This window comes from Apodemus sylvaticus, chromosome 9, assembly GCF_947179515.1.
Source record: "Apodemus sylvaticus chromosome 9, mApoSyl1.1, whole genome shotgun sequence".
Lineage (NCBI taxonomy): Eukaryota > Metazoa > Chordata > Mammalia > Rodentia > Muridae > Apodemus > Apodemus sylvaticus.
Window position 1 is genome coordinate 104,042,762 of NC_067480.1, and position 25,895 is coordinate 104,068,656.

At 48.0% G+C, this 25,895-nt stretch overlaps 3 protein-coding genes, 1 long non-coding RNA gene and 1 other non-coding gene across 7 annotated transcripts in view; 2 read left to right on the forward strand and 3 right to left on the reverse strand.

Annotated features, from left to right (window-relative positions):
• Nucleotides 1-15,187, forward strand: part of LOC127692486 (uncharacterized) — a 56,992-nt gene extending 41,805 nt beyond the window's left edge. The window contains exon 3 of one of the 2 annotated variants that reach the window (XR_007979475.1): nucleotides 12,910-15,187. This is a non-coding gene — a long non-coding RNA (uncharacterized LOC127692486). Of the gene's footprint in view, nucleotides 1-4,693; nucleotides 4,823-12,909 lie in introns of those variants that run through there. The other variant, XR_007979474.1, reaches the window with a different exon arrangement.
• Nucleotides 481-11,275, reverse strand: LOC127692485 (uncharacterized). The gene is made up of 2 exons (XM_052192870.1): nucleotides 7,057-11,275; nucleotides 481-935 (listed from the first exon to the last, which is right to left on the reverse strand). Exon 1 carries the CDS (start codon nucleotides 10,938-10,940, stop codon nucleotides 7,809-7,811), a length of 3,132 nt encoding a protein of 1,043 aa, XP_052048830.1. The 5' UTR covers nucleotides 10,941-11,275; the 3' UTR covers nucleotides 481-935; nucleotides 7,057-7,808.
• Trnae-uuc (transfer RNA glutamic acid (anticodon UUC)) lies at nucleotides 13,023-13,094 on the reverse strand. Its single transcript has one exon. It is a non-coding gene; the product is annotated as a tRNA-Glu (tRNA).
• Nucleotides 15,188-15,309: 122 nt separating the features above from the next.
• Nucleotides 15,310-19,412, reverse strand: Ccdc115 (coiled-coil domain containing 115). Of its 2 annotated transcripts, none has more exons than XM_052192872.1 (5): nucleotides 19,185-19,412; nucleotides 19,002-19,105; nucleotides 18,838-18,920; nucleotides 17,750-17,881; nucleotides 15,310-16,289 (listed from the first exon to the last, which is right to left on the reverse strand). In XM_052192872.1, the coding sequence occupies exons 1-5, from the start codon at nucleotides 19,293-19,295 to the stop codon at nucleotides 16,177-16,179; spliced, it is 543 nt and encodes a 180-aa protein (XP_052048832.1). In that variant the 5' UTR covers nucleotides 19,296-19,412; the 3' UTR covers nucleotides 15,310-16,176. The 2 variants fall into 2 exon arrangements, 1 of the variants encoding a protein (XP_052048832.1); XR_007979476.1 differs by having other exon boundaries at nucleotides 16,192-16,289; nucleotides 17,668-17,881.
• A 227-nt stretch (nucleotides 19,413-19,639) lies between these two features.
• Nucleotides 19,640-25,419, forward strand: Imp4 (IMP U3 small nucleolar ribonucleoprotein 4). Its single transcript, XM_052192871.1, has 9 exons — nucleotides 19,640-19,858; nucleotides 19,972-20,080; nucleotides 23,172-23,255; nucleotides 23,779-23,888; nucleotides 23,980-24,112; nucleotides 24,186-24,340; nucleotides 24,413-24,507; nucleotides 24,594-24,655; nucleotides 24,740-25,419. The coding sequence occupies exons 1-9, from the start codon at nucleotides 19,856-19,858 to the stop codon at nucleotides 24,850-24,852; spliced, it is 864 nt and encodes a 287-aa protein (XP_052048831.1). The 5' UTR covers nucleotides 19,640-19,855; the 3' UTR covers nucleotides 24,853-25,419.
• Nucleotides 25,420-25,895: the final 476 nt, after the last annotated feature.

Sequence of the window (25,895 nt, forward strand, 5' to 3'; positions counted from 1 at the left end):
ACTATTCCATTTTGCTGAGGCCTCAAACTGAGTTAAATATAAGGAGAGGAAGGCATGTCTCCAAGCTGCAGTCATCCAATCAAGCAGTGGGTGCGCATCTCCTCGGGAGCTGTCTAACACATACTCTAGAGCATCAAATACGGTGGGGCTCTCCACCACATTCCTAATTTTGCACATCTCTTGGTCTGATAACCTTATTGTATCTGCTCCCTTCTCCCACAGTTTTACTATATAGATGCATCCTTCCTGCCGTCCTGGGCATAGTCTTTTCTACTTTCATATAGTTCCTGTGGGGTATACACTCTGGCTTCCATTATCACCTTCGTGGGGCCCGGCACATCCCTTATCGGGCATCTGAAGCCGGGAGGCAGTCCCTGGCAATGATAGAACCAGTTCATTTTTTAGAGATTCATTTTTTAAGAGATTCATGGCTAGCCTTTGCCCATTAGTCTATCTTTATCCAAATCGACTATAGTTTATGAGTGTACCAGGTATTTCTTTTTGAGATGCTTTTTCTAAAACATGTTCCACCTGCTGTGGTGCTGTTAATGGGGTGTCAATTTTAACTTCCTTGCATTTGTTCTTATTTTTAACTATGCAGTTAGATCCTGCCAAGCTATTTCCACCAAGTCAGAGGTCCCTTCATCTTCTAATTTTACTTTTTTCATACCCTTAGTCTTTTTGGTCCATTCATTGTTATTTTGCAGTACAAAATACAAAAATATTTTTGTGGTACAGTGCTTTTATTGTTTTCTTTTAAAAGTACCAGGCAAGCCGGGCGGTGGTGGCGCACGCCTGTAATCCCAGCAACTCTTGGAAGCAAGATGCAGACAGCCCATGTCAATAGGCTTAGGAGCACTGGAGCTTGAATGGGGTCCCTTGGTCTTGGGTGACACACCATTGTGGGGAGACATCCTCTGGGTCTGGATGTGGGTCTGCAAGACAGGTGTGTGTGATATATCCAGGTAGCAATCCAGTCAACCTTGAGGGCAGTGGGTGTTGTTAGGACCAAGACATAGAGCCTTTTCCAGCGGGGTTCTAGGGTGTAGTGGGAAATTGCTAAAATATAGTGCGCCCCCACCAGACCTCTGCTCCAAGTCCCAGCAGGTCTCTCTCTCCTGCCCAGCACCCACTCCTTCCAAGGATCTAGCAAAGCATGACTCTTAAACTTGAATAGTTAACCAAATATATTTATGTATATGAAACTCCCAATTACATAATACAATGCACAACGATACAATTTACAATGATCAAGTTTTATCCCAATATTTCTAACCTCTCAGCACACAAGAAACACATCTGAAGCCGTCTGGATCTGCGTCTCCTCCTCTGCTCCCTCAGGCAGCTCCCAGGCTCCCTCTCTCTCCACCCCTCCTTCTTAGCTCCTCCTCCTCCTCTCTCCCCTCCAATCACTGGCCTCTCACTGCCTCGATGTGAATGATAGGAAATATCTTGTATCATTTCACCCTTTCTGTTTAATTAAAAAAAACTTTCTCTCCAAATATAAATTGAGCACAACTATTACCATTTTGTAAATTATAAAGTGATAGACCTAACACCCAGTCCATCAATTTTTACAATCAAACAGAACCTCTGTCATTTACACTATTCTTTTTTTGGGTTTTTTTTTTTTTTTTTTTTTTTTTTTCTGAGACAGGGTTTCTCTGTGTAGCCCTGGCTGTCCTGGAACTCACTCTGTAGACCAGGCTGGCCTCGAACTCAGAAATCCGCCTGTCTCTGCCTCCCAAGTGCCGGGATTAAAGGCGTGCACCACTACCACCTGGCTCATCTGTACTATCTTAAAAGACTATAATAAACACCTGGTTCATGTTTTAGCTATAAATTGTATGTCATCTGAAAACTATTTAAATCTATGTCAGCTTTTTCAAAGATAACCAGGTTGGGCTGACTATGAGACTAACAGTCTTCAACCTCATCAGAAATCTGAGAGTGACCAATAATAATTGGAAATATATAGGAAGCCTAACACAGCTTCCAACACTCAGCCAAATGATAGAGACCACTGAAAACCTGGACAGCCCTTTTAAAACGTTGGAGCATCTGTCTTCAGCCTCCTGGCCCAGGGTCATCTGACAGACTTAGAGAACAGGAATTACCAAGGACTCGCTCCCTCTGTCTCGGCAGAAATCAAGCTGTCCCAACCTGTAAAGGTGTCCTTTTTCTGGACAGAGTTTGTCTGTAGATGAAGAGAGGCAATTTTTGCCTTGTGGCTGTCTCACCACAACAGAAGCAGCTCTATAGATGCTCAGTTTCTTCTTTGAATCCAAGAAAGGGAAGCTGTCAGGAGCAGACTAGTCTCTACAACAAGTGAAATATATAACATTAAACGTCACATTCTGTAGATTTCTGATGTTTTTGAAAACCAACTATCTTAGGTAAAGCAGTATGGGCTCTTGTCTGTAAACTACTTTCAGCTGTTTCTGATTAAATTCTAGAAAACACCCTATCAATAAACACAGAACCATTTATTTTTATTTGTCCCTAAATTCACAGATCTGTTATAATAACAGCAAAGAAAGACTGGGTCTAAGCTCTGTACTTTTAAATATTCCATATCAATAGAAGAAACCTATACCAATGAAAACCTTGATTATGAATCAAATGAATTCTGTACCAAATAAGAACTTATAACTTTAACTTATGTCTTAGTCAGGGTTTCTATTCCTGCACAAACATCATGACCAAGAAGCAAGTTGGGGAGGAAAGGGTTTCTTCAGTTTACAGTTCCAAATTGCTGTTCATCACCAAAGGAAGTCAGGACTGGAACTCAAGCAGGTCAGGAAGCAGGAGCTGATGCAGAGGCCATGGAGGGATGTTACTCACTGGCTCACTCCCACTGGCTTGCTCAGCCTGCTCTCTTATAGAACCCAAGAACACCAGCCCTGGGATGGCACCACCCACAAGGGGCCCCTCCCTCTTGATCACTAATTGAGTAAATGCCCCACAGCTGGATCTCATGGAGGCACTTCCCCAACTGAAGCTCCTTTCTCTGTGATAACTCCAGCCTGTGTCAACACACAAAACCAGCCAGTACAATTGACCCCTTGTCAACTTGACACACAAACACATCACTATTAAGTCTCAACCCTTACTTTCTTATTCATCCCCAAAATCTAAATTACTTTAAAAGTCCCACAGTCTTTACATATTAAAAGTTCAATCCCTTTAAAATGTCCATTATCTTTTAAAATTCAAAATCTTTTAAAAATTTAAAGTCTCTTAACTATGGGCTCCACTAAAATACCTTCTTCCTTCAAAAGGGAAACATATCAGGGCACAGTCACAGCCAAAAGCAAAACTCAAACTCCAATGGTTCAATGTCTGGAATCCAACTCACAATCTTCCGGGCTCCTCCAAGGGCTTGGGTCACTTCTCCAGCTCTGCCCTTTGTAGCACACAGCTTGTCTTTTAGGCTCCAGCTGCCTGTACTCCACTGCTGCTGCTGTTCTTGGTGGTCATCGCATGGTACTGGCATCTCCAAAACACTGCTGACTTCTACTGTAATTAGGCTTCACCTATAGCCTCTCATAGGCTCTCTTCATGATGACAAGCCTCTGCTTCTATGCATGACCCCTTCAAGTCCTGGGCCATCAATTGCAACTAAGGCTGCACCTTCACCAATGGCCTTCCACGGCCTCTCACAGTGCCAAGAGCCTCAGCTGCTCTTCATGACCCCTTCATGCCAGTACCATCTGGATGACTCTTGGGATCAAGTCCTGCTACAGCACAAGGTACAACCTTAACTATCTCTGGAACACAGCCTCTGTGCTCTCAGAAAACACTTCCAGAAGATTTCACCTCAGTGATGCTGGTTTCTTCTTAATCACCGCTAATTTCTTAGCTCCAGCTAACCAGCATCAATAGTCCCAGAAATACAAAGGTTTGCTTTAGTGGTTCTGGTATCTTGTTAATCACAGCTGATTCTTCAGCCCCAGCTAACCAAAATCACACAATCTTCACAATCAAAACAGCAATGGTCCTGATAAGAGTCTTAAATTTTCCATCTGAAATTTCACAAGCCAGGCCTCCATCTTAGGCACTGTTCTCAACATTATCTTCCAAGCTCCTACACAATATCCCACAGAGGTCTCAATACCGAATGTTTCATCTATCCCAAAGTTCCAAAGTTCTTCCACAGTCCTCCCCAAAACATGGTCAGGTTGTCACAGGAATACCCCACTATGCTGGTACCAATTTGTCTTAGTCAGGGTTTCTATTCCTGTACAAACATCATGACCAAGAAGCAAGTTGGGGAGGAAAGGGTTTATTCACCTTACACTTCTGCATTGCTGTTCATCACCAAAGGAAGTCAGGACTGGAACTCAAGCAGGTCAGGAAGCAGGAGCTGATGCAGAGGCCATGGAGGGATGTTTCTTACTGGCTTGCTTCCTCTGACTTGCTCAGCCTGCTCTCTTATAGAACCCAAGAATACCAGCCCAGGGATGGCACCACCCACAAGGGGCCCCTCCTCCTTGATCACTAATTGAGTAAATGCCTCACAGTTGGATCTCATGGAGGCACTTCCCCAACTGAAGCTCCTTTCTCTGTGATAACTCCAGCCTGTGTCAAGTTGACACACAAAACCAGCCAGTACAACTTAGTAACAATTAAAAAGATTTTTACCAAATGAAATTATGGCTATATAATCAATCCTATTTCTTCCCTGTTTCAGATCTGACCATTTCTACCTTCCCTGGAAAGACAACTTAAAAATAATAACAACCCTCTCCAGCCCCGAATCCCAAGAACTGGGACGATGACTCTTCATAACTTCTTCAAGCTGAATATGGGCGTTGAGCTATTGATGAGGGGTTGGGGGAAGGGTAGGGAAAATGAGGGAGTTAGTTGGTCTCTGATTTCTGTGTCTTGAATGGATCTAGCTGAAGTCTAGGACCTCAGGAGTTCAAGCAGGTCAGTTCAGCATGTTTGACAAGGAGACTCACCCTGGCTGTATTTTCTGTAATATATAAATCTCAAAAAAAAAAAAAATTGTAGTATCACAAAGATAGATTTTCTGTTTGATATTCTGGAATTTAGTCTTCTAGAGGTCTCCCTCTACCTCTGATCCAAATAGCTCTGGAAGATGTGCAGAGCCTAATCACCCTTTCTAAAAACACAAAGACAAAACCTTTTTCCCAAATCAGCATGTCCTTGAGCCAGTAACCAGATATTTTGATCTCTCTCCCAGAAGAATAATATAACCACAAAACTCAACATCACACCCATTATGAAATCAAAACAATCTAAAACAAATGAAATAAACTGGCCGGGCGGTGGTGGCGCACACCTGTAATCCCAGCACTCTGGGAGGCAGAGGCAGGCAGATTTTTGAGTTTGAGGCCAGCCTGAGTTTGAGGCCAGAGTGAGTTCCAGGACAGCCAGGGCTATACAGAGAAACCCTATCTCGGAAAAAAAACAAATCCAAAAAAACAAACAAACAAAAAACAAAACAAAACTAAAAACTAAAAAAAATTTTAAAAAAAATGAAATAAGCTAAGATATTGTATGAGCCTCTACTTAGGCATTTACTATATTGCCAAGCAGGAAAAAAAAAAGGAAAATTCCACATGTGAGCCACCTTAAAAGGAATATGAGCTTCCTCTGGCTAGGTAAACAAGCTATATCATCTGTTATACCTTTATACCATCTATCTGTTGAGCTCTCTACCTAAGCCAAAGTTTTAATAATTAATACCTGTGCTAAGCAGGCAATTGTCACTATACTCTTGAGAGTTAGTGACTACTTCCCTATCCTAGTTCAACTTAAAACAACCTAAAACCAGTGAAATAAACTATCTTTGTTCTACCTTAACACAATCAATTCACCCTTCCATCTGTATCTGCTTATAAGCAGTGAGTAAAAGCAAGATTTAAACCCAGAATTCCCGTGGCACCCACATGAGAATTTGAGTATCCTGTTAAGACCTATCTTCCCCACTAGGGGTCCTCAGTATTCTCAGTCTTTCCTTTGTTTCAACTTGGCATGCTTGAGTCATGTGACCCGATTTTGGTGCTCTAGTTACTTAATAACAACAACAAAAACCTCTTAATTTTTAGACTAATAATCTCAAGTTTCTAATGGAAATATGCCCCATGTTGGTTCACCAAATGTAGTGGGAAATGGTTAAAATACAGTACTGCCCCACCAGGCCTCCAAGTATCTGGCAAAGCATGACTCTGAAACTTCAATAGTTAACCAAATATATTCATGTATATGAAACTCCCAATTACATAATGCCAATTTATGGTAAGATCTTTCCCCAATATTTCTAACCTCTCAGCACACCAGAAACACAGCTGATGCCATCTGGATCTATGCTGGGCGCCTCCTCCTCCTCCGCCCCTCCTGCAGCTCCCAGGCCCCCTCTCTCTCCGCCCCTCCTTCTTTATAGCACTGCCTCAGTGTGAATGAATAGGAAATATCTTGCTTCATAGGGTTTCCTTCTGGTGCCTTCACAGGAAGACTCAGTCTCCAAAGCAATAGTGGTGGGAGTATGAGGAGGTGCAGCCTCAAAAATAGCCTTCAGGCGAGGCCAGAGCTCCTTTTGGGTGTGGGGTAGATGTTCAAGAGAGTCAAGTAAGTAGCAATTTATCAATTTTAGCTAACACTTCAGATTTTAGATTAGGTAAAGTGTGTGTGTGTGTGTGTGTGTGTGTGTGTGCCAGGGGTGTCTTCCAAACCTGATTTCATAAAGGGGTTAAACACAATGTACAGGCTGAGTGGCAAACCCTACAGAGGGTGAAAGGGAGGGGAGCCACCCAGTTCCCACCAGTCTCCAAATTTAATTTAGTAAGGGTCTCTTAAAGTTCTATCCACCTTCTCTACCTGTCCTGAGCTTTGGGGCCTGTAAGCACAATGTAGTTTCCAATCCACCCTAATGGCTTTTGCCATTGCCCCTGTGTTACCTGAGTGACGAAGGCAGGTCCCTTGTCAGAACGTAGGGCTAGCTAGCATTCCATACCTGCGATCACTATTTGTGCTGTTTTGTGCCTGGCAGGCTCTACAAGCACAGGTCGGTACCTGTAACCGGCTCACCTCTCAGTGAAGTCCATATCCCAGCGAGCACCGGGTTGGGCATCCTTCATCCTCTGTTTCTCTGCATTAGTGAGTTTCCGGCTCAAGCATCTGGAGGTTGAAGATCTTTAGGTCTGCCTTTATTACCAGATCCTCAGTTTCCCTGGTGCCCTTGTGGGCTGTCCGGTGTACACACTGGAGCAGACTAGCTGCCAGATTGCTGGGGAGGGTCATTTTACAGTCTCCGGTGAGCCGCCAGCCCTCAGGCTTAGGGGTCATAGGCAGTGTGTGAATAGAGATAGCATCCTCTTTGGAGTAGTCAGGCTTGTCTGGTAGGATTGGAGCTCCTGGGTCAGGCAATTGGAAAGTCAAATCTTCTATAGGACTGAGAGCTGCTGTCCTGGCAGGCAAATCTGCTCTGCTGACTGCCTTTTGCTTCAGGCACAGTTGCCTTTTGGTAGCCTCGGTAGTGTATAATAGCCAGTTCCTTTGGAAGCCAGAGGGTCTCCAAAAGGTTTAGGATCTCGTTTGTAGTCTTTCGTTTAGCCATCAGGAGTCCTCTCTCCTGATAAATGGCCCCATGGACATGGGCTGTAGCAAAGGCATATGTGCTATCAGTATAAATGTTGAGTCTTTTGCCTTTTCGTGCAGAAGTGCCAGGTGGCAGGACGGATGCCCATATGGTTTCTGAGTCTGATAACACTGCCACCCCTGCATACCTTTGTCCATCAAGCACAAAGCTGTTACCATCAGTGAGCCAATGGCTTCTGCATTCAGCAGAGGCTGGGTCCGTTAGGTCCTTCACAAGTCTGTGCACCTAGCTTGCTTAGCGTGCCCACACAATCATGTAACAGGGTCTCCATATCTGGGTCTGGTAGCAGAGAGGCCGGGTTCAGCGCAGCTCTTGGTAGGAAACGGATACGCGGGGGGTTTAGTAGCAGGCTTTGGTAGCGAGTCATGCGTGCTTTGCCCACCCATCGATCTGGGGGGTGTTTGAGAATCCTTTCAATGGCATGGGGAGTGGTGATGCAAAATTCTTCCCCTTGAGTCAGTTTGTCTGCATCCGTGACCAGCAAGGCTGTGGCAGCGATAATTCTCAAACACGAAGGCCACCCAGAGGCCACGGGGTCTAATTTCTTTGATAGGTATGCCACTGGGTGATTCTGGGGGCCTAACATTTGAGTGAGGACACCTTTAGCTATGCCCTCGCTCTCATCTACATAGAGATGAAAAGGCTTGGTGATGTCAGGTAGCACCAACGTGGGGGCCTCTAATAAGGCCCATTTGAGTCTATCGAAAGAGTCTTCCTGGGCCTCAGTCCATTGGAAGGGCCCCCCTTTTTTGGCAGCCTCATGGAGGGGCTTTACCAATTCTGCAAAATTAGGGACCCAAAGGCGACAGAATTCTACTGACCCCAAGAATTTTCTGACCTCCTGTCTTGTGGTAGGTGTGGGGGTATTGAAAATGGTATCTTTTCGGGCCTCTGACAGACATCGTCGGCCCCCTTTTAGAATGTGTCCCAAGTACTTTACCTCTTGTTGGCAGATTTGAGCCTTCTCAGCTGATGCCCTATAGCCTAATTTCCCCAGTGTCATCAGCAGGTCCTCAGTACTCTGCTGACATTCTTCCATGGTCTCTGCTGCCACCAAGAGGTCATCTATATATTGCAAGAGGGTGGTATTGGGATGGTTCTGTCTGTACTCACCCAGATCTTCATGTAGAGCCTCGTTAAAGATGGCTGTTGAATTCTTGAAGCCTTGTGGCAGTCTGGTCCATGTTAGTTGTTCACTGAATTCTTTTTCCGGGTCATGCCATTCAAAGGCAAACAGAGGCTGGCTCTGGAGGGCTAAAGGAAGGCTTAAGACAGCATCTTTGAGGTCCAATACCGTATACCAAGTCTTGGAAGGTTTTAAAATACTCAGGAGGGTATAGGGGTTTGGTACTGTGGAATCTATGTCCATAACTCTTTTGTTTACCTCTCTGAGGTCCTGGACTAGTCTATAGTCATTGGAGTTGCACTTCTTGATGGGGGGGAGTAGGGGTGTACTCCATGGGGATTGGCAAGGTACTAGTATGTCCAACTTCCTGAACTTTCTGATGAGGGCTGTGATAACCACTTTGGCTTCTTGGGATATTCGGTACTGTCTTCTTCGAACCGGAGTTGCATCTGGTTTCAATTCAACGCAAATGGGGTCCCTATGCTTTGCGAACCCAATTCCTTTCTTTTCTGCCCAAGCTGAGGGGAATTTGGTTAACCAAATATCATTTGGGAGAGAGCTCGGTCTCTGGTACAATTTATATTCATCTTCCAGAGGCAGGGTGATTTTCTGACTAGGGCATCCTCTATGATCTGTGACAGAGTTCCCTTTTTGATCAAAAGAGATCTGAGACACTTTAAGGTTTGCTCTGGGCTCAGGGAGGGGGTCCGAACCCTGTCCCCTCCGGTTCTTGGGGCAGTCCTTGACCCAGTGCCCGACCTTCTTACAGTATGCACATTGGTTCTTTTGGAGCTTTGGCTTCCCCATTTGTTGGGGACGCTTACCTTTTCCATCCACGAGTTGGCGCTGTTTCTCTTCCGGAGAATCTACTAACAGGGCTACACTGATCAAGGCCACGCTTTCATTTTGTAGCCCGTTGTAGGCTTGCATTTCTCGGCTGTCAATCACTTTCTCAGCTGCCAACAACAACTCCTGCAAACTCTTCTCCCCTAGCTTATCTATTCCCTGCAACTCGTTTTTGATGTCAGGAAAGGCCTGATTTACAAAGGTCATAATGACCGCTGACTTATTCTCAGGTGCCTCTGGGTCTAGGGACGTGTAGGTGCGATAGGCCTCCATAATCCTTTCTAAAAAGGCTGCAGGTTTTTCTGTCATTTCCTGATGCACCCAACGTACCTTGGCCAAATGAGTGGGTCCCTGTGCAGCCGCCTTGAGACCTCTCATCAGAGTCTGGTGGTAGACCCGGAGATTCTCCTTACCTTCTGCCGAATTAAGATTCCAGTCTGGTCTGGTCCCATAAAAACCTGCATCAGTAAGTGCTTGTTTAGTAGCAGGGCTCCCATTTGTTCCTGGAACCAATTTCATGGCCTCAAGTAAAATCCTCTCTCGCTCCTCGGTATTGAAGAAGATCGTTAAGAGCAGTTGACAGTCATCCCAGGTGGGCTGGTGGGTCGAAAAGATGGATTCTAATAAGCTAATTAACGCAGTCGGTTTCTCTGAGAACAGAGGGTTCTTGGTTTTCCAGTTATATAGCTCTCTAATGGGTAAGGGACATTTCGTCAGTTGGTTCCACTCATCAAGTTGGGGATATATTGCCCTCCCGGGGAGAACCGTGGACTCAGCCGCTGGAGGTTGGACCAGGTCTTGCTGGGTTTTCTCTTGGGTGTGAGGTGGGTTCACCACCGCAGGCCCTTGAGCCAATCCTGGGGCCTCGGGTTGAGGGCCTGGGTGACCCCCTGGTGGGGGTCGGTAAGGCGGGTGGGGGAAGAGGAGGCCTTCCTCAGTGCCACCCTGCAAGACAGGATAAAGAGGGGCCATAGGGTTAGTCTCAGTTTTTCGTTTCTCACGGTTTTCCAGGACGAGTATGGTGGCGCTTGGTTGTTGTCTCGGCAGCCAAGGTTTGAGCCATTTTGGCGGGTCCTGGACCAGATCCAGCCAGGTGATGATGTAGGAGACTTGGTCTTGGCGTTCCGGTCGTCCAGAAATGATCTCCTTGGTCTTAAAAATCACGGATAGGTAATAAGTCCCCTCCGGCGGCCAGCCAACGTTGAAGGTTGGCCATTCCTTTCTGCAAAAACCAGTTAGTCTCTTCTTCTTAACAGCTAAGCCTCGACTCCTAGCCCTCATTTTATAGTCCTTGAAATGGTCTAAGAACAGAGATAAAGGAGTGGTCTGAGCCTGCCCCATGGTGTGTGGGTCACAAAGTAGTAAGTACAGCCGGAGAGCAAACAGAAGGGCGAAAGACAAAAAGTCACTCGGTCCTCCCGGCAGCGAGCGATCGCGATCCAGGCAAAAAAACGGAAGTGAGAGAACCGCCTCTTACCGCCGCAGGAGTGACCTGCAAGTCTCTGCAAGTCTACGAGGGGATCCAATCCCCTACACGCGGGTCCGCGGCACAGAGTGTGCGGCGCGTCCGCCCAGGCTACTCGTTTTAAGGGTGGAGTAACACGGAGACAGAGCACAAACTTACCGGCCGGGTTCTGACTCAACGGTTCGGGGGTCCTGGGAGTCTTGGGGGGGGGGGGGGGGGAAATCCCGGCTGAGCCCCTCCCCCAAATGTTATGCCCAGATCCTAGGGCCCCCAAAGACCACCAGGAGTCGAACTCGTATGCAAAAGCTAAGAGTCTTTATCCAAGCCCTAGCTCGGACCTTCAGGATGTTCCGACGCAGCGGGGTAGCACAGAGGGCCCAGGACTCCGGAAATTCAGCTTTTTTTTTTTCTGTTAAATGGCGGCTCCAGCAGGGTGAGGGGCTAATCAACTTGGCAGGCTCGTGATTGGCTAACAATGATTTCCGTTGACTTAAGCAATCTACAGGCTCTGGAACTTTAGGCGTTTTCCTGCTGGTGGTCCGAGTCTAGGGTGGTTTCTTCCGGAACTTTGTAGTTTCTTCAGTCTTTGGAGTTTACCTTGTACTTTGAGGACAGAGTCTGCCTTGTCAAATTGGGGCCCCTTCATTGAAAGTGAGGAAGGGGGTTAAAGGATACGAGAAAACTGCCGAGGAAAATCAGGCGACACAGAGAGCTCAGTTCAAAACTAGGGAGCCAAACAGCTGGAGAGGGGAGGGGCGAGATGGGGAGCAAAAAAAGCAAGAAAAAAAAAAAGGCCGACCAGTTAGGTGAGAGACGGGTTGTGCTGCCATCCCCCCACCCCCCACCCGAGACAAGCTCACAGTTTGAACAAGCCTCAAGTCTAGTTTGCAGACTTTGGTGAAACATTGCTTGGGACTGTGGCAAAGTTCCACTGTATGACTTGACCGGCAATGAGCGGGTACCATCTGGAAAATCTATTGTTAAGAAAAGTGTTACATTGGGAGCCCAAGAAGAGGGGGGAGCAGGGTACAGTAACAACCCGGGGAGTTCCAGTGTCGCCTGCTACAGTCTGTGGCGGAAGGCTGAGGCGGTACTCACACTTGCAAGTGCGGAGGGGAAGAGGCTGCTCTACCTTCGGTAATCGGGAGCAGACCACCTCAGTCCTGCATTCAACCTCGGATTAATAAAGGAAAATGCATAGGAGACTGGGGAAGTCACTCTGATTTAGCGTTTGTACGTTTGGTCCTCCGAGCACGTGTAGACTCTGAGCAGTGATGCACACCTGTAGTCAGGATTCAAGACAGAAGGTCCTAAGTTTAAAAGGCCGGCCTAAGAGATACAGGGACCCATCTCAAAAACAAAAACCGTTTGGAGTCAGTTCCATACTGGAGAGAGGAATCATGCCAGGCACATTCAGGTGAGAAGGTAAGTAAAACGACCAGCACAGACAAAACTCAAACACACACACACACACACACACACCCGCTAGCTTGCAGTAGCAGCTTACTGCCCTACGCGGCGAGCACTTCCTGCGAGAGGACCCTGCATCTGCTCCCTTCCCCTCCCTGCTTTTCTTCCCGGTCCCCACTTCTCGGCTTTGCTCCTTCCGCTCCACGTTTTCGTTTTACTCCAGGCCAAGAATCTGGGAAGGGGCGGTCAGTAGAAACCTGCGTATCGGCAACTCACAATGTTATTTCGAAATTTTAAATATTAGTTTTAACTTCAATATCTATAGTATTGCATGTATAATGTAGATGATAGTTGATATAAATAGCTGAAATAAGTTACTGCTGGGCAAAATAACTAGTTAGTATGGTGATGAAGAAAGCTAAAGTCTATTTGCAGATCGATGAGCGTTATGGCCCCAGATTTCCGAGACTACGCCACTATTTTGATGTGATGAGCGGCTAGAAGCCACGAACGCCAACAAATTGTTTACAACAAAAAAGAAAAAGCTGTTCCCATACCGGGAGTCGAACCCGGGCCGCCTGGGTGAAAACCAGGAATCCTAACCGCTAGACCATATGGGAGCTGCCGGCAGGTGTCTCTCCTTTGCTCTTATGTTACCTACGTCATTAGGGCCGCATGTGTAAACTCCACCCTCCAAAATCTTCAGCATCATCACTTCCTAGGAACTAGGGAAGGACGGCTGCAACCGGCGGCTGCCCGAGCCAGTGACCCGGAGGATAGAACCTTTTCCGTGCGTGGGAGTGTGGCTGAAGTCGGCAGCCAGCAGCGGAGGGCACTGTCTTCACCCTATCCCAGCAGCCGCCGCGACGCGCTTTCCCGAAGCCCAGCCGCGAAGTAAAAATGCCTTTGTGTCAGGACCTGGATTTAATCCAGTGGACTCTGGTGTGATCAGAGTTCCAGGAGAGGTGGTCCCCCAGGAAGAATTTACGGTCAAAACGACGGTGTTCTCGGCCTTCTCTTCCATGTAGAGATGTCACTTTACTGACAGAAGAACGGTAAGAAGCTCGGCGGATGCCTTTAATGCTTCCAAAACTGGAGAAGCAAAGACTAGTGGGTTTTTGTGAAGTCTTAATGTTAGGATTCTCTCTAAGCTCCACCCCACAGTTACCTGGCAACAGCCAAGTAGGTCGGGCCCACAATAAAAGGGGCTGCTCGCCCCTCCTCTCTCTTCTCTCATCCTCTTGTTCTTTTTCTCTCTTGCCCTCTAGGACCCTTCCCTTCCCCCTTCTCTTCCCCTCTCTCCACGCGGTGATGGCCGGCCTCTACTTCTTTACTCTCTCTTTACCTTTCTCTGCCTCTGCTACCCTCTTAACTCCCCTCCCATACCCTGAATAAACTATTCTATGCTATACCGTCGTGGGTGTGGTCCCTGGGGAAGGGATGCCTCTGCATGGACCCGCTGAGGCACCCCCTTCCCCAAACCTTCCACGGAACATACCTCCCTCACACTCATTTCTCTTTTTATGATCACAACACATAGCCCTCCTGGTTTACAACTGTGCCCATCTCAAAAACAAAACGAAGGAGGAGGGTCGTTTTCTTTCTAGTCACAGTAGCGCGCCATGAGTACAGGCACCAGAGAACTAGAAGGGGAGGAGAAGGGGAAGAGAAAGTGCTCTCTCTCTCTCTCTCTCTCTCTCTCTCTCTCTCTCTCTCCCTCTCCCTCTCTCTCTCTCTCTCTTGCTCTCTCGCTCTCTCTTTCTCTCTCTCAGGTTTGTAATCTGCTGTTTATCATTAAAAATTGGTAGCTTTGTGAGATAATTTTCGGAGATACACAGAAATAAGCACAGTGGTAGAAAGGCTGCGTGCTGCTTACTTAACACCCAGCTGAAACCACACAACTTCATTACAATTACTGTATTAATACAATCCCAAAGCCAAAAGTCACAGAAACTCGACTTTCTTTTAAAAACTGATTTAAGAGGGTCTGAAGTGATGGCTCAGTGATCAAGAACACTCCCCTGCCGGGGTGGGTGTAGAGGATGAAAGCCCCCCACCTTTAATTCCAGCACTAGTGACCCAGGCTTTCCCAGCACCCACAGGAGACGTAGCACCTCTTCTGAAAGGATAGAAAATACAGCCTCTCTAATGACCCCAAGAAGTCAGAGGTTTAAAATGCTATCTCACTCCAAAGAAGCTCTAACTCCAGCCTTCTAAGGAGCCCCAAACACTTCACATTCCAGAACCCACTCTTTGTGCTCTTTGTTAGAAACTAGGTAAAAGGTCGCATTCTAGAGCCAGCCCTTTGTTAAGAGCTACTCAAAAAGGCCTTGAATAGGTGATCCTGGCCCCATAAGATAACTGGAAATGAGCTAATTATCTGCTTATCTTGCTTGCTTACGCCATTACCCCCATTCTGGAGTTTACGCAGATATAGACAGTCAAGAAGATAGGAAACTAATTGGTCCACGGAGTGAGGGCTCCAATAATTTAAACTGATTGGCCTAAAAACTATGGAGTGGTACAAACTGGCTCACACCTTGCAGGCTCTCGATGCTAAGGAATAGTTGGTTTGTGATTCGCCGGCTTTGTTGTAAACTTATAAAAGCTGTCCCAATTCTGTACAGGGGGTCCCACAGTCCTCTACTCCTGTGCGGTGTAAGGCTGTGTACCCCAGAGTTCTGGAATAAAAGAAATCCTCTTGCTAATTGAATCAAGACTGTTGTTTCTTGCGACTTTCGGCTCTTACACTTCTAGCCATAGGGTAGAGGGCGTCACGGGGTGCAGATATACTCGCTGGAAAAGCATACACTGAAAATGAAATGAAAAGCCCCGTGACAGTTACTGTAGCTTTCATTTTATTCAAATTTTCTGTACAAGTTTGTGTTTTTACAATTTGTAAGTAGAAAAACCAATATAAGCAAAATAAACAAATTTGGAAGAAACATTTACACCCCACAAACTATTACATTCCCCTTCCCAACTGGGAAAGGCTCCGGGAAAAAAGTGAAGCGAGACACAGCTCCCAGATGAGAGAGCACACCTTCAGCCAAGCGGCTGGGTCTCACCTCAGTAAAGGAAATGCAGTCAGGAAGGTCTCCGCAATTCATTCCCCCAAGAATGCCAGTCGTTTTTACCTTTATAACAGAAGTAATCTTTCCTGCTAGGTATTCTGGTAAACCCCAGAGTATGTGTGTATGTGCTGTCCTGTCTATCGACTTTAAAGGTCTGTTGCCCAGGTTAGTCTGTCATTCCAAGGCTTAAGTGATCCTCCTGCCTCAGCCTCTAGAGTTGCAGGAACTACAGGGGTGTGCTGCCATGCCCAGAGGTATTTTTATTGACTGGAATTGTCCTGATCTCCCTTAAGTTTCCACACTCCCTTTCTTCCCAGTCACCGTTCCTGCAGGGTGTCATTGTCCCAGCTGGCTGATGCAAGGTAATCCACTAGTCCCTGTCTAGCCCCAGGGAGGAAGGCCCTGAGACCGCTGACCTAGAACAAGTTGCTCTCAACACTGCTCAGCTTGCTTCATCAAACTTCACAACTCAACTTCATGCCTCAAAAAGCTGGAAACTATGCAGACTAAGGACATTTGTAGGAGGGGCATCAGCTGAGCCAGGGGCTGTTTATAAAAGAAAAAGGCCTGAGGTAAGGTGGTAGCATCCATGATGGCTATGCTCAGTGCCTCGCAAAGTAGATGCAGGTCAGGCAGGCCCAGGGTCCAACTCCTTCAGTTTTTTCTGGAGGCCTCGGAGCTGACTTCGACCCCAGTTGATGCGAGTCTGGAGACTGGCTATGTCTGCAGCCAGCTGCAGGCCTGGGGAGAGAGGAGGAATGAATGACATTATGGTTGCATACATGGACACACACCACCTCAGGTCCTGCAGGGGTGTTCGGCCTCCCTAGCCTGTACAATAGCCCTAAAATGCTCCAAGTATGTCATTACCTGACCCTCTCCTGTGCTAAACCATCATCTCCTCCAAACAAAAACCCCCTCGACTCACTGCTCGCCAGGAGTGAGCGCCTCACAGACCACCCAAACCCCTTTGCCTAACTCCGTCACTAACTAAGGCCTTCCACCCTTTCCTGCACCTGAGCAGGAATCAGCTCCTCCTCCCCTCTAGGTGGTGTCCTGTTCTCCACAGATCTCCCTGCCCAGTGGGCAGGGCAGGCCTGTCTTTACCCTCCACCAGGGAGCATGGCCGATGACTCTAACCCTCTTGGGGATGTTTTCTCAAAACTCTTGGAGCCTAGGATACCCCACGATGGGGCCCTATGCCTCTATCTCTTCTTGGTACTCCCTGACCCCTCATCTCATCTCCATCTCAATTTTTATGTGCAACAGTGTCAACAGCTCTGGATCTCCAAATCTCTCTCCAGTCCAGGTCTCCCACAGTCCCACCACAGAAACCCATCCAGTCACCACTCGCCTTTTCCCTGGCTGCTGCCTGTTGCCTGCCCACAGGGCCAACAGCTCAGTCCTCTACTCCTGCATCTGCTGGCAGACACAGGCTTCATGTTTGCAGGCTCGCCTCGACCTACATCCCAAGCAGGGATCCTGGCACTGCTTCCTCTCTCTGATCTTGTCTGTCCTCACTCAGCATCCAAAGGATTCTTGTTACTCTGTTGGTTCTACTGATTCATCCTGCTGACTCTGGGCCTGCCCATGGCTCAAGAGGTCCTATGGAAGCCTCAGGAGGGCCTGGCTCCCTGGACCCAGCTCCGGGTACACCAGTTCTGACCTCCTCTTGCTTTTCCTTCAGCCTAAATACCTCAGGGCTCTTTCCGTAGTAGCCAGACCAACTAGGGCTTAGTTGGTCTCCTTAGACACAGTTCACCCAGATCTCTTACAAACCTCCCCCTTTGTCTTGGGGAGCCCATCTTCATAAAACAACCCTAGTCCACTCCACTCCCTCCCATGTTACTTTTTCATGACTTTTGGAGCCTGAAACTACAATAAAGGTCTATTGGTTTGCTTATCTATGTATACATTGTTTTTCTCTTCTATACAGAATAAACATTCCATTCTATCCCAGGTGCTATTATATCCTTTATCAATTAACAAACATGAACCTAGAATGCAAAGAACAGCCAGTGAATGCTTTTTTTTTTTTTTGCGTGTGTGTGTGTGTGTGTGTGTGTGTGTGTGTGTGTGTGTACCCAGCAGATTTCAACACAGTTTGCAAAGTCCTCACGTGGTGCTAGTGTTCAGGTGCTTCTTGTAGAAACAGGGCTGGAATTGAGTACGTAGCTACAGAGCCAGCAGGGTCCACTCACCGTCCCGGAAGCTGGCCTGGGCCTGCCGCAGACTATGAGGAACCAAGATTCCAAACCAGTTCAAGGGATCTTGAGGAACTACAGAAGAGCCTGCCTCCTTGGTCTTGGTAGGGCCCTTGCGCCTGCGCAGAGCTGGAGAAAGAAAGGGGAATGGCCATAGCGGACTTAATAAAGTCCAGGATTCTGTGAGACACTGAAGGTCAGATACTCCCCAGCCTTCTCGTGTGTCTGGAAATAGTAACGCCCTTCCCCTTGGAATCCAGTTAACTCTGCCTACTCTGACTTCCAGGACAGACAGTTCTGTTTGCCTAGAACAAGATCACATACTGACTTTGCCCATTTTACCTAAATATGATGAAAGACCCTGAAATGTCCCCAATCTGTTTTCAGGAATGAATAACTGGGATTAGAGGTTTATTTTCAAGGAACACCTAGATCTAGGGATGCACACTTCCTGTTCAGCTGAGCTCCTTTGTCTGAAGAACTGATCCCACTATAAAACATCCCACCTATAACTTCCTGTTTAGGGATTAAAGTACAAACTCCATTTTGTTTTCAGACTCCATTTTAAGCTAATTTGCCCTCGGAGTGACTTGGCCCTCACCCTTGAGTTCTGAAACGAAAAACAAAAACAAAACAAACAAACAAACAACCCCCACCCCCGAGATATTCTGGGCAGTTGCAAAATACACTTAAGAGCTGTGGCCAGTCAATAATAATGGGGTGGGCTAGGCAAACATGAATCAAGATAACTTGTTAGATATGTGTTCCTTCCTTGTGGTTTGACCAGATGCTGTGAACCCATCAGCTTGAATGCCAACATTCCTTTAACCCTCTTACCCAATCATGTAATGTCAAGGCTTGGGCTAAACCCCATTCCCTTAGACCTCCTCGGGCCGCTCTCCTATCCTGTTACTTGAACCCTACCTATCAAAGTATAAGGAAAACCCGCCCCCCTTCGACGAATTCAACTCTCCGGCTCATGCGCTCTCCATTAATCAGATTCCGAACGAAGTCATTTCCTTAAACGTTCAATGAGTTTTGTCTTCAGCACTGAGTAAAGGCTGACAGGAAGAAAGGAAACTCACATGCTTCGCTAGGGCCCACTTCCTCGGGAGTCTGGGCGTCAGCCTTGATCACCCTGAAGGTCTGGGGTCCATCCTGGGCCTCACTGGGAAAAAAAAAGGGAAGTTGGGTGTCTGACCGCGCAGGCCTGGGTCCTGCCCACCCATTCTCCAAAGGGGAGCCTCACCTGGCACGCACACAGACCTGGGGCTCCATACGCGAGGCATACTGCAGGGGTCCTACCGACTTGGCTCCCATGGCATAGCGAGCCTTAGCAAGCGAGAGCCAACCCTAGGGAGACGGGAGAGACTTGAGACTGTTTCCCTCCATGTGCCCGCTTCTATCCCTCCCTCCATTCCCCGTGGCCCACCTCCTCCACCCGGGCGTTCAGCGCCGCCCGCTTCGCCTCCAGCTCCTCCAGGTCACTGAGCAGCTGTAAGCACTTGGAGTCCAACTCCTCCCGCAGGGCCTGGACCGCCATGGCCCAGCCAGTCTTGGGACGCGGATGGGCGGAGCCACTTTCTTCTAAGCCGTCTATGACAGCTAATTAGCGCTCGAGATCCGCCCTTAGGGGGCAGTCCTAATCGTGGCCCGGAAGTCAAAGACTTCAACCTCCGGGTGACCCATGTTAACGGCCAGGACACGGATTAGCGCCTGGAGCGGAACACGTCTCGAATCAGATGGCTACGAAAAGTCGGATCTTAACTTGAATCTAGGAAGCCATGCACACAGCTCTTGCTCTTACTCTTTGCTAGCCCGCTGCCTGACCGCCTCAAGCCCTGGTGAAGCCGCGGACGAACTTATTTATCAGGAGGTCTTAGACCACGTGACATCGCAAATCCAGGTAATTGATTGGTTGCCCATCTGACCAATCACCTTGCGACGCCCTCTGCCGTTCGCCATCTTAAGATGGGGCACTCTGCACCGCACTGGAATCGAGTGAAGCCTCCAGAAGGCCTTTTTGGTTGAGGGCGGAAGTGATCGCTGCGTGGTGCCGGCAGCACCAGAAGTGCCTGGGCACGCGAGGGAGCCACGCTCATCATGGTAGGATGTTGTGATTTCTAGTTCTGGCTTAGGGGGAGAGAAGAGGGCTTCGGGAGGTCTGAGTTGTGGTCCTCTGTGCTCCGAAGTGGATGGTGACCCTGTGTGTTCTCTAGCTTCGTCGGGAGGCTCGCCTGCGCCGCGAGTACTTGTACCGCAAGGCCCGGGAGGAGGCGCAGCGATCCGTTCAGGAGAAGAAGGAGCGAGTCAAGCGTGCTCTAGAAGGTAAGACCTCCTGTCCTGGTGGGTTACACGTCCTCCCTAGAGCATACTGCACAGAGGTGTAAACGCGTTTGAACTTCATGTAGTTGTATCAGTGTGCCTGTTAGGACCTCTCACTGGCTTCTGAATGCATTTCTGCATTTATGATGCAGTCGCCCATGTTTACAGGTTGATTGCTAGTTTTGCTTACAGCATATCTAGTTTTCCTTCAGTTTTAAAACATTTGCCTCAGACGGTGGCGGCGGCACACGCCTTCAATCCCAGCCCTGGAGAGGGGGTGGGGCGGGCAGAGACAGGCTGATCTCTGAGTTCGAAGCCAGCCTGTTCTACAGAATGAGTTCCAGGACAGCCAGAGTTAAAACAGAGAATCCCTTCTAGAAAAACTAAAAAACAAAACAAGCAACAAACAAACAAAAAAGCCTTTGCCTCATCTTGATTCCCATTCCTAGGGATGGGTCTGCAAGAATCCTTGGTATTTTTTCTTGCTGTCTTCTTCAGAACAAAGTTAGAAAAATCTGTTATTGATTGTTATAATTGTCTGCATTTTAAAACCTCTTTTTACATTTAGAATTTGTCCTTTGCTTTACAAGTTAATTTTAAAAAACTTTGCCTTCCGTTAATCCACATTTTCATTTGCCCTATTAAGTGAAGATCCTGTATCACAGAGCTTAATTGGAAATAATCTATTTATCCCTATTTTGGTTTTGTTTCCAAGGAGCTTTATGTCTCCCGTTTGTACTGATGATTAAACTCTGTTCCTATATTTTAGGATATTATATATAGAAATAAATTAGGATAAATTAGGTTATATATAAATTATTTATATGTTTTATTTATACTATAAAGTATATTGTTTTATGTAAAGTTTGTTTGAGTTAAGAAGCATGGACTAGCATTGTACCTCATGTTAGAGTGCTTGCCTATCGTAAAGGAGATTCTGGATTCTGTCCCTAGCCTGACTAAACTGGACCTAGGAGCCTATGCCTATAATCCCAACACTGGTAAGGTAGAGGTTAAGGATCAGGAGTTCCAGGGTTGCTTTGGCCGCATGACTTCCAGATCAGCCTGGGCTATATAAGCATATAAGTATCTGTGACCCATCATCATAACTTCAAAAAAGTTTTTAAAAGAAAATGGAGGTGACGGTGAAAAAAATGGCTTACAGTTAAGAGTCCTTACTGCTCTCTGAGGTGACCCATGTTCATTTCCCACTACCCATACAGAGTGACTCACAACTGTCTGTAACTCCTATTCCAAGGGATCCAGTGTCCTCTGGCCTCTGCGGCTACCTGAACACCTGTGTGTGTGTGTGAACTCGAGCAGGAAAATGATTGCTTTGTTAACATTTACAACTATCACTGTATTAATTGCTGCATTAAAAAAACCCTTTTAGACTATTATTTGTGTTGACATTATGCCTACTTAGATCCCAAAGTTATTAGAGCATGTGTTTGGCTGCCATATTTGTTTGGGTTGGGGGCTCAGTATTGTTTCTAGGATGGAGAAGGAATGGATGGACTTTACTTCTTGTGTGTATCCCTGGGGAGAGATGAGAGCTTATGTTCAATTGGTAGCTGGAAGGGGAGCTGCCGCTGTGACCCCCCTTCCCTCACATGCTAGAGAGGCAGAACAGGGCCTTGGCCCTCGCTGCCCCCCCCCCCCCACCTTAGTCCACAGAAAGACTCTGACCCTCAGCCAGCTGAGGCCATGCACCTTGAGATGATCTGTGCAGCCAATTGGCAGTGTTCTTTTCACATACTGTTTTGTTGTTGCTGGTTTTTGAGGCGGGTCTCACTATGTAGACTTAACTAACCTCACTATGTGGACCAGGCTGTCCTCAGACTCATAGAGATCCCCTGCCTCTGCCTTCTGAGTGCTGGGGTCAAAGGCAGGCTTGCTGGACACCATAGTAGGCAGTCTGAAGACTTGGAGGTCATTAGTCTTCCTACTTAAGAAACAGCTTCTTTCTTTCTTTCTTTCTTTCTTTCTTTCTTTCTTTCTTTCTTTCTTTCTTTCTTTCTTCCTTCCTTCCTTCCTTCCTTCCTTCCTTCCTTCCTTCCTTCCTTCCTTCCTTCCTTCCTTTTTTCAAGACAGGGTTTCTCTGTGTAACCCTGGCTGTCCTGGAACTCACTCTGTAGACCAGGATGACCTCGAACTCAGAAATCCACCTGCCTCTGCCTCCCAGGTGCTAGGATTACAGGTGTGCGCCACCACTGCCCGGCAATTTCTTTCTTTCTTTTAAATTTATTTATTTATTTTTTTGGTTTTTTTGGATTTGTTTTTTTTTTTTTTTTTACTTTGAGACAGGGTTTCTCTGTATAGCCCTGGCTGTCCTGGAACTCACTCTGTAGACCAGGCTGGCCTCAAACTCAGAAATCCACCTGCCTCTGCCTCCCAGAGTGCTGGGATTACAGGCATGCGCCACCACCGCCCAGCTTAAATTTATTTTATTCTATTTTTTAAGTATGAGTACTCTGATTGCATGTCCACCTGCATGCCAGAAGAGGGTATGAAATCCCTTTACAGATGGTTGTGAGCCACCATGTGGTTGCTGGGAATTGAACTCTGGACCTCTGGAAGGGCAAACAATGCTTAACTGCTGTGCCATCTCACCAGCCCCTTTCTGTTTTTCTCTTTAAAGCATTCTTGTTTTGTTTTTGTTTTTGTTTTGTAATGCTCCTTAACACCAGGGTCTTAACCTGCAAACCAGCTACCCACCAGCGTGTTATCTAATTTTCTTTACATTTTTGTTTGGTTCTAAGAATAGCATTGATAATGAAGAAGTATTTAGGAAATGAGCTCCCCGGTGACCATTAGTTGACAGTTAGACGTAAAGAAGTTAGTAGCGAGGTGTGGTGGCATGCCCTGTTCTCGACACACTCAGAAGCAAAGCCACGGCCTGTGGAGGCCATGCCTCCGATGAAATAAAGTAGTCAGTCTGTTACCTCTCTTCTGTCTATATTTCTATACTGACTCTTAGGAATGTTAAAGAAATCGGGTTTCCCCATTAAGTTTGCACACTAGTAAACCACACAGTACCAAATACATTGGTGGGCCTGCTTGGATCTCCCTCAGCCCTGTCTCTTCCTTGCAGAAAACCAGCTGATTCCCACTGAGTTACGCCGGGAGGCTCTAGCCTTACAGGGGTCCCTGGAGTTCGATGACGCCGGCGGTGAAGGTAAGCCGTGCTCTGCAACCCTCTTCCACACTTGACCAACTCTGTGCCCACTGGGTCCACGTCCTCTTCAGCCACGCTGGGCGACTTCCCCCTGGCGGAAGTGTCCAAGTGAGCAGTTTGTGTACCTGTCCCAGGTTCACTCCTGCCTGCCTGGGTGGCATCTCAGGGGCTCTCCCTGAACAGATGCCTTCAGTTCTCTTTATACAACAAACACGGACGCTTTCAGTCTTTGCTCCCTCTTCCTCACTGGAGTGTCTGCTGGAGCAGGAGTGTCCTCCACTGCAGCATTCAGTAAGCAGGAGAGAAGAAGCATGGACGTTAGAGGTATTTGTTGTGAGAGCCTCTCACCTCTGGTTTTAGCCGTTCAGAGGTTTGCCGCCATGGACTGCGCCATTGCTCGGTTGTGTTTGGTGTCCAGTGGGCTGCAGGTCACTCTCCTGGCCTCGAGAGGTGCATTTCCACCAGTGAGGCTCTCTTGAGCAGAGTCAGCTCGCATCGTTCCTGCCTCTTGTTCTCCTGACAGGTGTCACCAGCCACGTAGATGATGAATATCGGTGGGCTGGGGTTGAGGATCCTAAGGTCATGATCACTACCTCCCGAGACCCCAGTTCTCGCCTGAAAATGTTTGCGAAGGTACTGGGTGGGATAGGGCAGGGAGCAGGGGATGCCCAGGCCTAGCGGTCCCAGTTCTCCCAGTTCTAATTTAGTGTTGGTCCATGAGCAGGAACTGAAACTGGTGTTCCCAGGTGCCCAGCGCATGAACCGAGGTCGGCATGAGGTTGGAGCGCTAGTGCGAGCTTGCAAGGCCAATGGGGTCACCGACCTGTTGGTGGTCCATGAGCACCGAGGCACGCCGGGTAAGGCCTGCTGGAGGGCAAGGGGGCCTGGGCTGTGGTCATGGCAGAGTGTCTGACAGCTTCTCCCCTACAGTGGGGCTCATTGTCAGCCATCTGCCTTTCGGTCCTACTGCCTACTTCACACTGTGTAACGTGGTCATGAGGCACGACATCCCTGACCTGGGCACCATGTCAGAGGCCAAGCCTCACCTCATCACCCATGGCTTTTCCTCACGGCTGGGCAAGCGGGTGAGTACGGGAACCAACCCTGTGGGGAGGGCTGAGGCTCGGCCAGCCCTGTGACTGTCCCTGCGTCTCCAGGTGTCTGACATCCTTCGATACCTGTTCCCTGTGCCAAAAGACGACAGCCATCGGGTCATCACCTTTGCAAACCAGGATGACTACATTTCATTCAGGTGGGTATGTGGGCTGAGCGTAGGGCCATGACCTTTGTAGCCCTTTGGCTGACCCGCATGCTTACCTCTGTCTCCTTTCTCCTCAGGCACCATGTCTACAAGAAGACAGACCAGCTGACTGAGGTCGGGCCTCGATTTGAGCTCAAGTGTGAGTTTGGGGCTTTAGTTTATGCCTGAGGGAGGTAAGGGCAGGGCTTGGCTCTGCGTGGGGTGACATCTCCCCTCTTCCTAGTGTACATGATTCGCCTGGGCACACTGGAGCAGGAGGCCACCGCGGATGTGGAGTGGCGCTGGCACCCCTACACCAACACCGCCCGCAAGAGGGTCTTCCTGAGCGCTGAGTGACCTGAGCGCTGGCACCCCTACACCAACACCGCCCGCAAGAGGGTCTTCCTGAGTAAGCTTAGCCGCCAGCCAGTCAGGATCAGAGACTTGTCACAGACAGATTCAGTAATCCTAAATAGAGACTGGGAGATCTAAATAAACCCTCTACGTCATGCTGCCTGCTGCCTCTGACTGGGCCTACTGTCTGTCAGGACAGACCTGAAGGATGGAGCCCACAGACTGTGCGTTGAGGACCTAATGACTGTGGCTTGACTAGGCCCCTCGGGTGGGGGAGGAGTGCAGATGTGCACTGGAAAATGAATGGTTACCTTCTTGGGAGTCTGGCCCTGTGAGCACGTTTTTCCTATGGTTTAGGGTCAGTCTTTGTCACCAGCAGCAAGCCGACACTGTTCTCAAGTGCCAGCCTAACTTGTCGGTTCAACTCTGCCAAGCAGGTGCTCCCTCCTGTCACTACGAGCTTCTCCCCTCAGCCTCCTTGTTAACAGAGAACGACTCTGTGACTTAATATTTCATGAATAAATGCTAGGCCGACAGCTAGTGCCTGTTCCCTGCCTAGCTCATTACTCAGTTCCCTGTGTGTTTTATTTTATGAGTGCCTTATGGCTGGTTACTTTCTCGGTTTCCTGCGACCATCTCCTGCGCCTCACTCTTTTCCAGAATCCCCTCTCTCTGCAGGATGTCCCACCTACTAATTTTTGCCTCAGCTCATTGGCCATAAGCTTTTTTATTGACAGGTGATATTTCCATACAGAACCCAAGAGATTCTCTCTGCACCCTCCCTTTTTCCCAGGAGACTGTGACACCCACAGCCTGCCTGCTGTACCTGCACACCATTGTACACCTACAATGGGCCTGGCCTATTCAACAGCTACAGGGAGAGAGTGCTGCCCAGGGAGGGCTCTTAAGAGGCTAAGTCAGGCCGGGCGATGGTGGCACACACCTGTAATCCCAGCACTCTGGGAGGCAGAGGCAGGCGGATGTCTGAGTTCGAGGCCAGCCTGGTCTACAGAGTGAGTTCCAGGACAGCCAGGGCTACACAGAGA

Bases quoted from the DNA above. Each gene is read 5' to 3' on its own strand.
- LOC127692485 (XM_052192870.1), bottom strand. From the start codon at position 10,940: ATGGGGCAGGCTCAGACCACTCCTTTATCTCTGTTCTTAGACCATTTC.
- Imp4 (XM_052192871.1), top strand. The intron at 20,081-23,171 runs GTAAGACCTCCT...TCTTCCTTGCAG, and splicing joins AGTCAAGCGTGCTCTAGAAG to AAAACCAGCTGATTCCCACT. The intron at 24,656-24,739 runs GTGAGTTTGGGG...CCCTCTTCCTAG, and splicing joins GCCTCGATTTGAGCTCAAGT to TGTACATGATTCGCCTGGGC.
- Ccdc115 (XM_052192872.1), bottom strand. From the start codon at position 19,295: ATGGCGGTCCAGGCCCTGCGGGAGGAGTTGGACTCCAAGTGCTTACAG. The intron at 19,106-19,184 runs GTGGGCCACGGG...CCGTCTCCCTAG, and splicing joins TGAACGCCCGGGTGGAGGAG to GGTTGGCTCTCGCTTGCTAA. The intron at 16,290-17,749 runs GTGAGTGGACCC...CTCTCTCCCCAG, and splicing joins CCAGGCCAGCTTCCGGGACG to GCCTGCAGCTGGCTGCAGAC.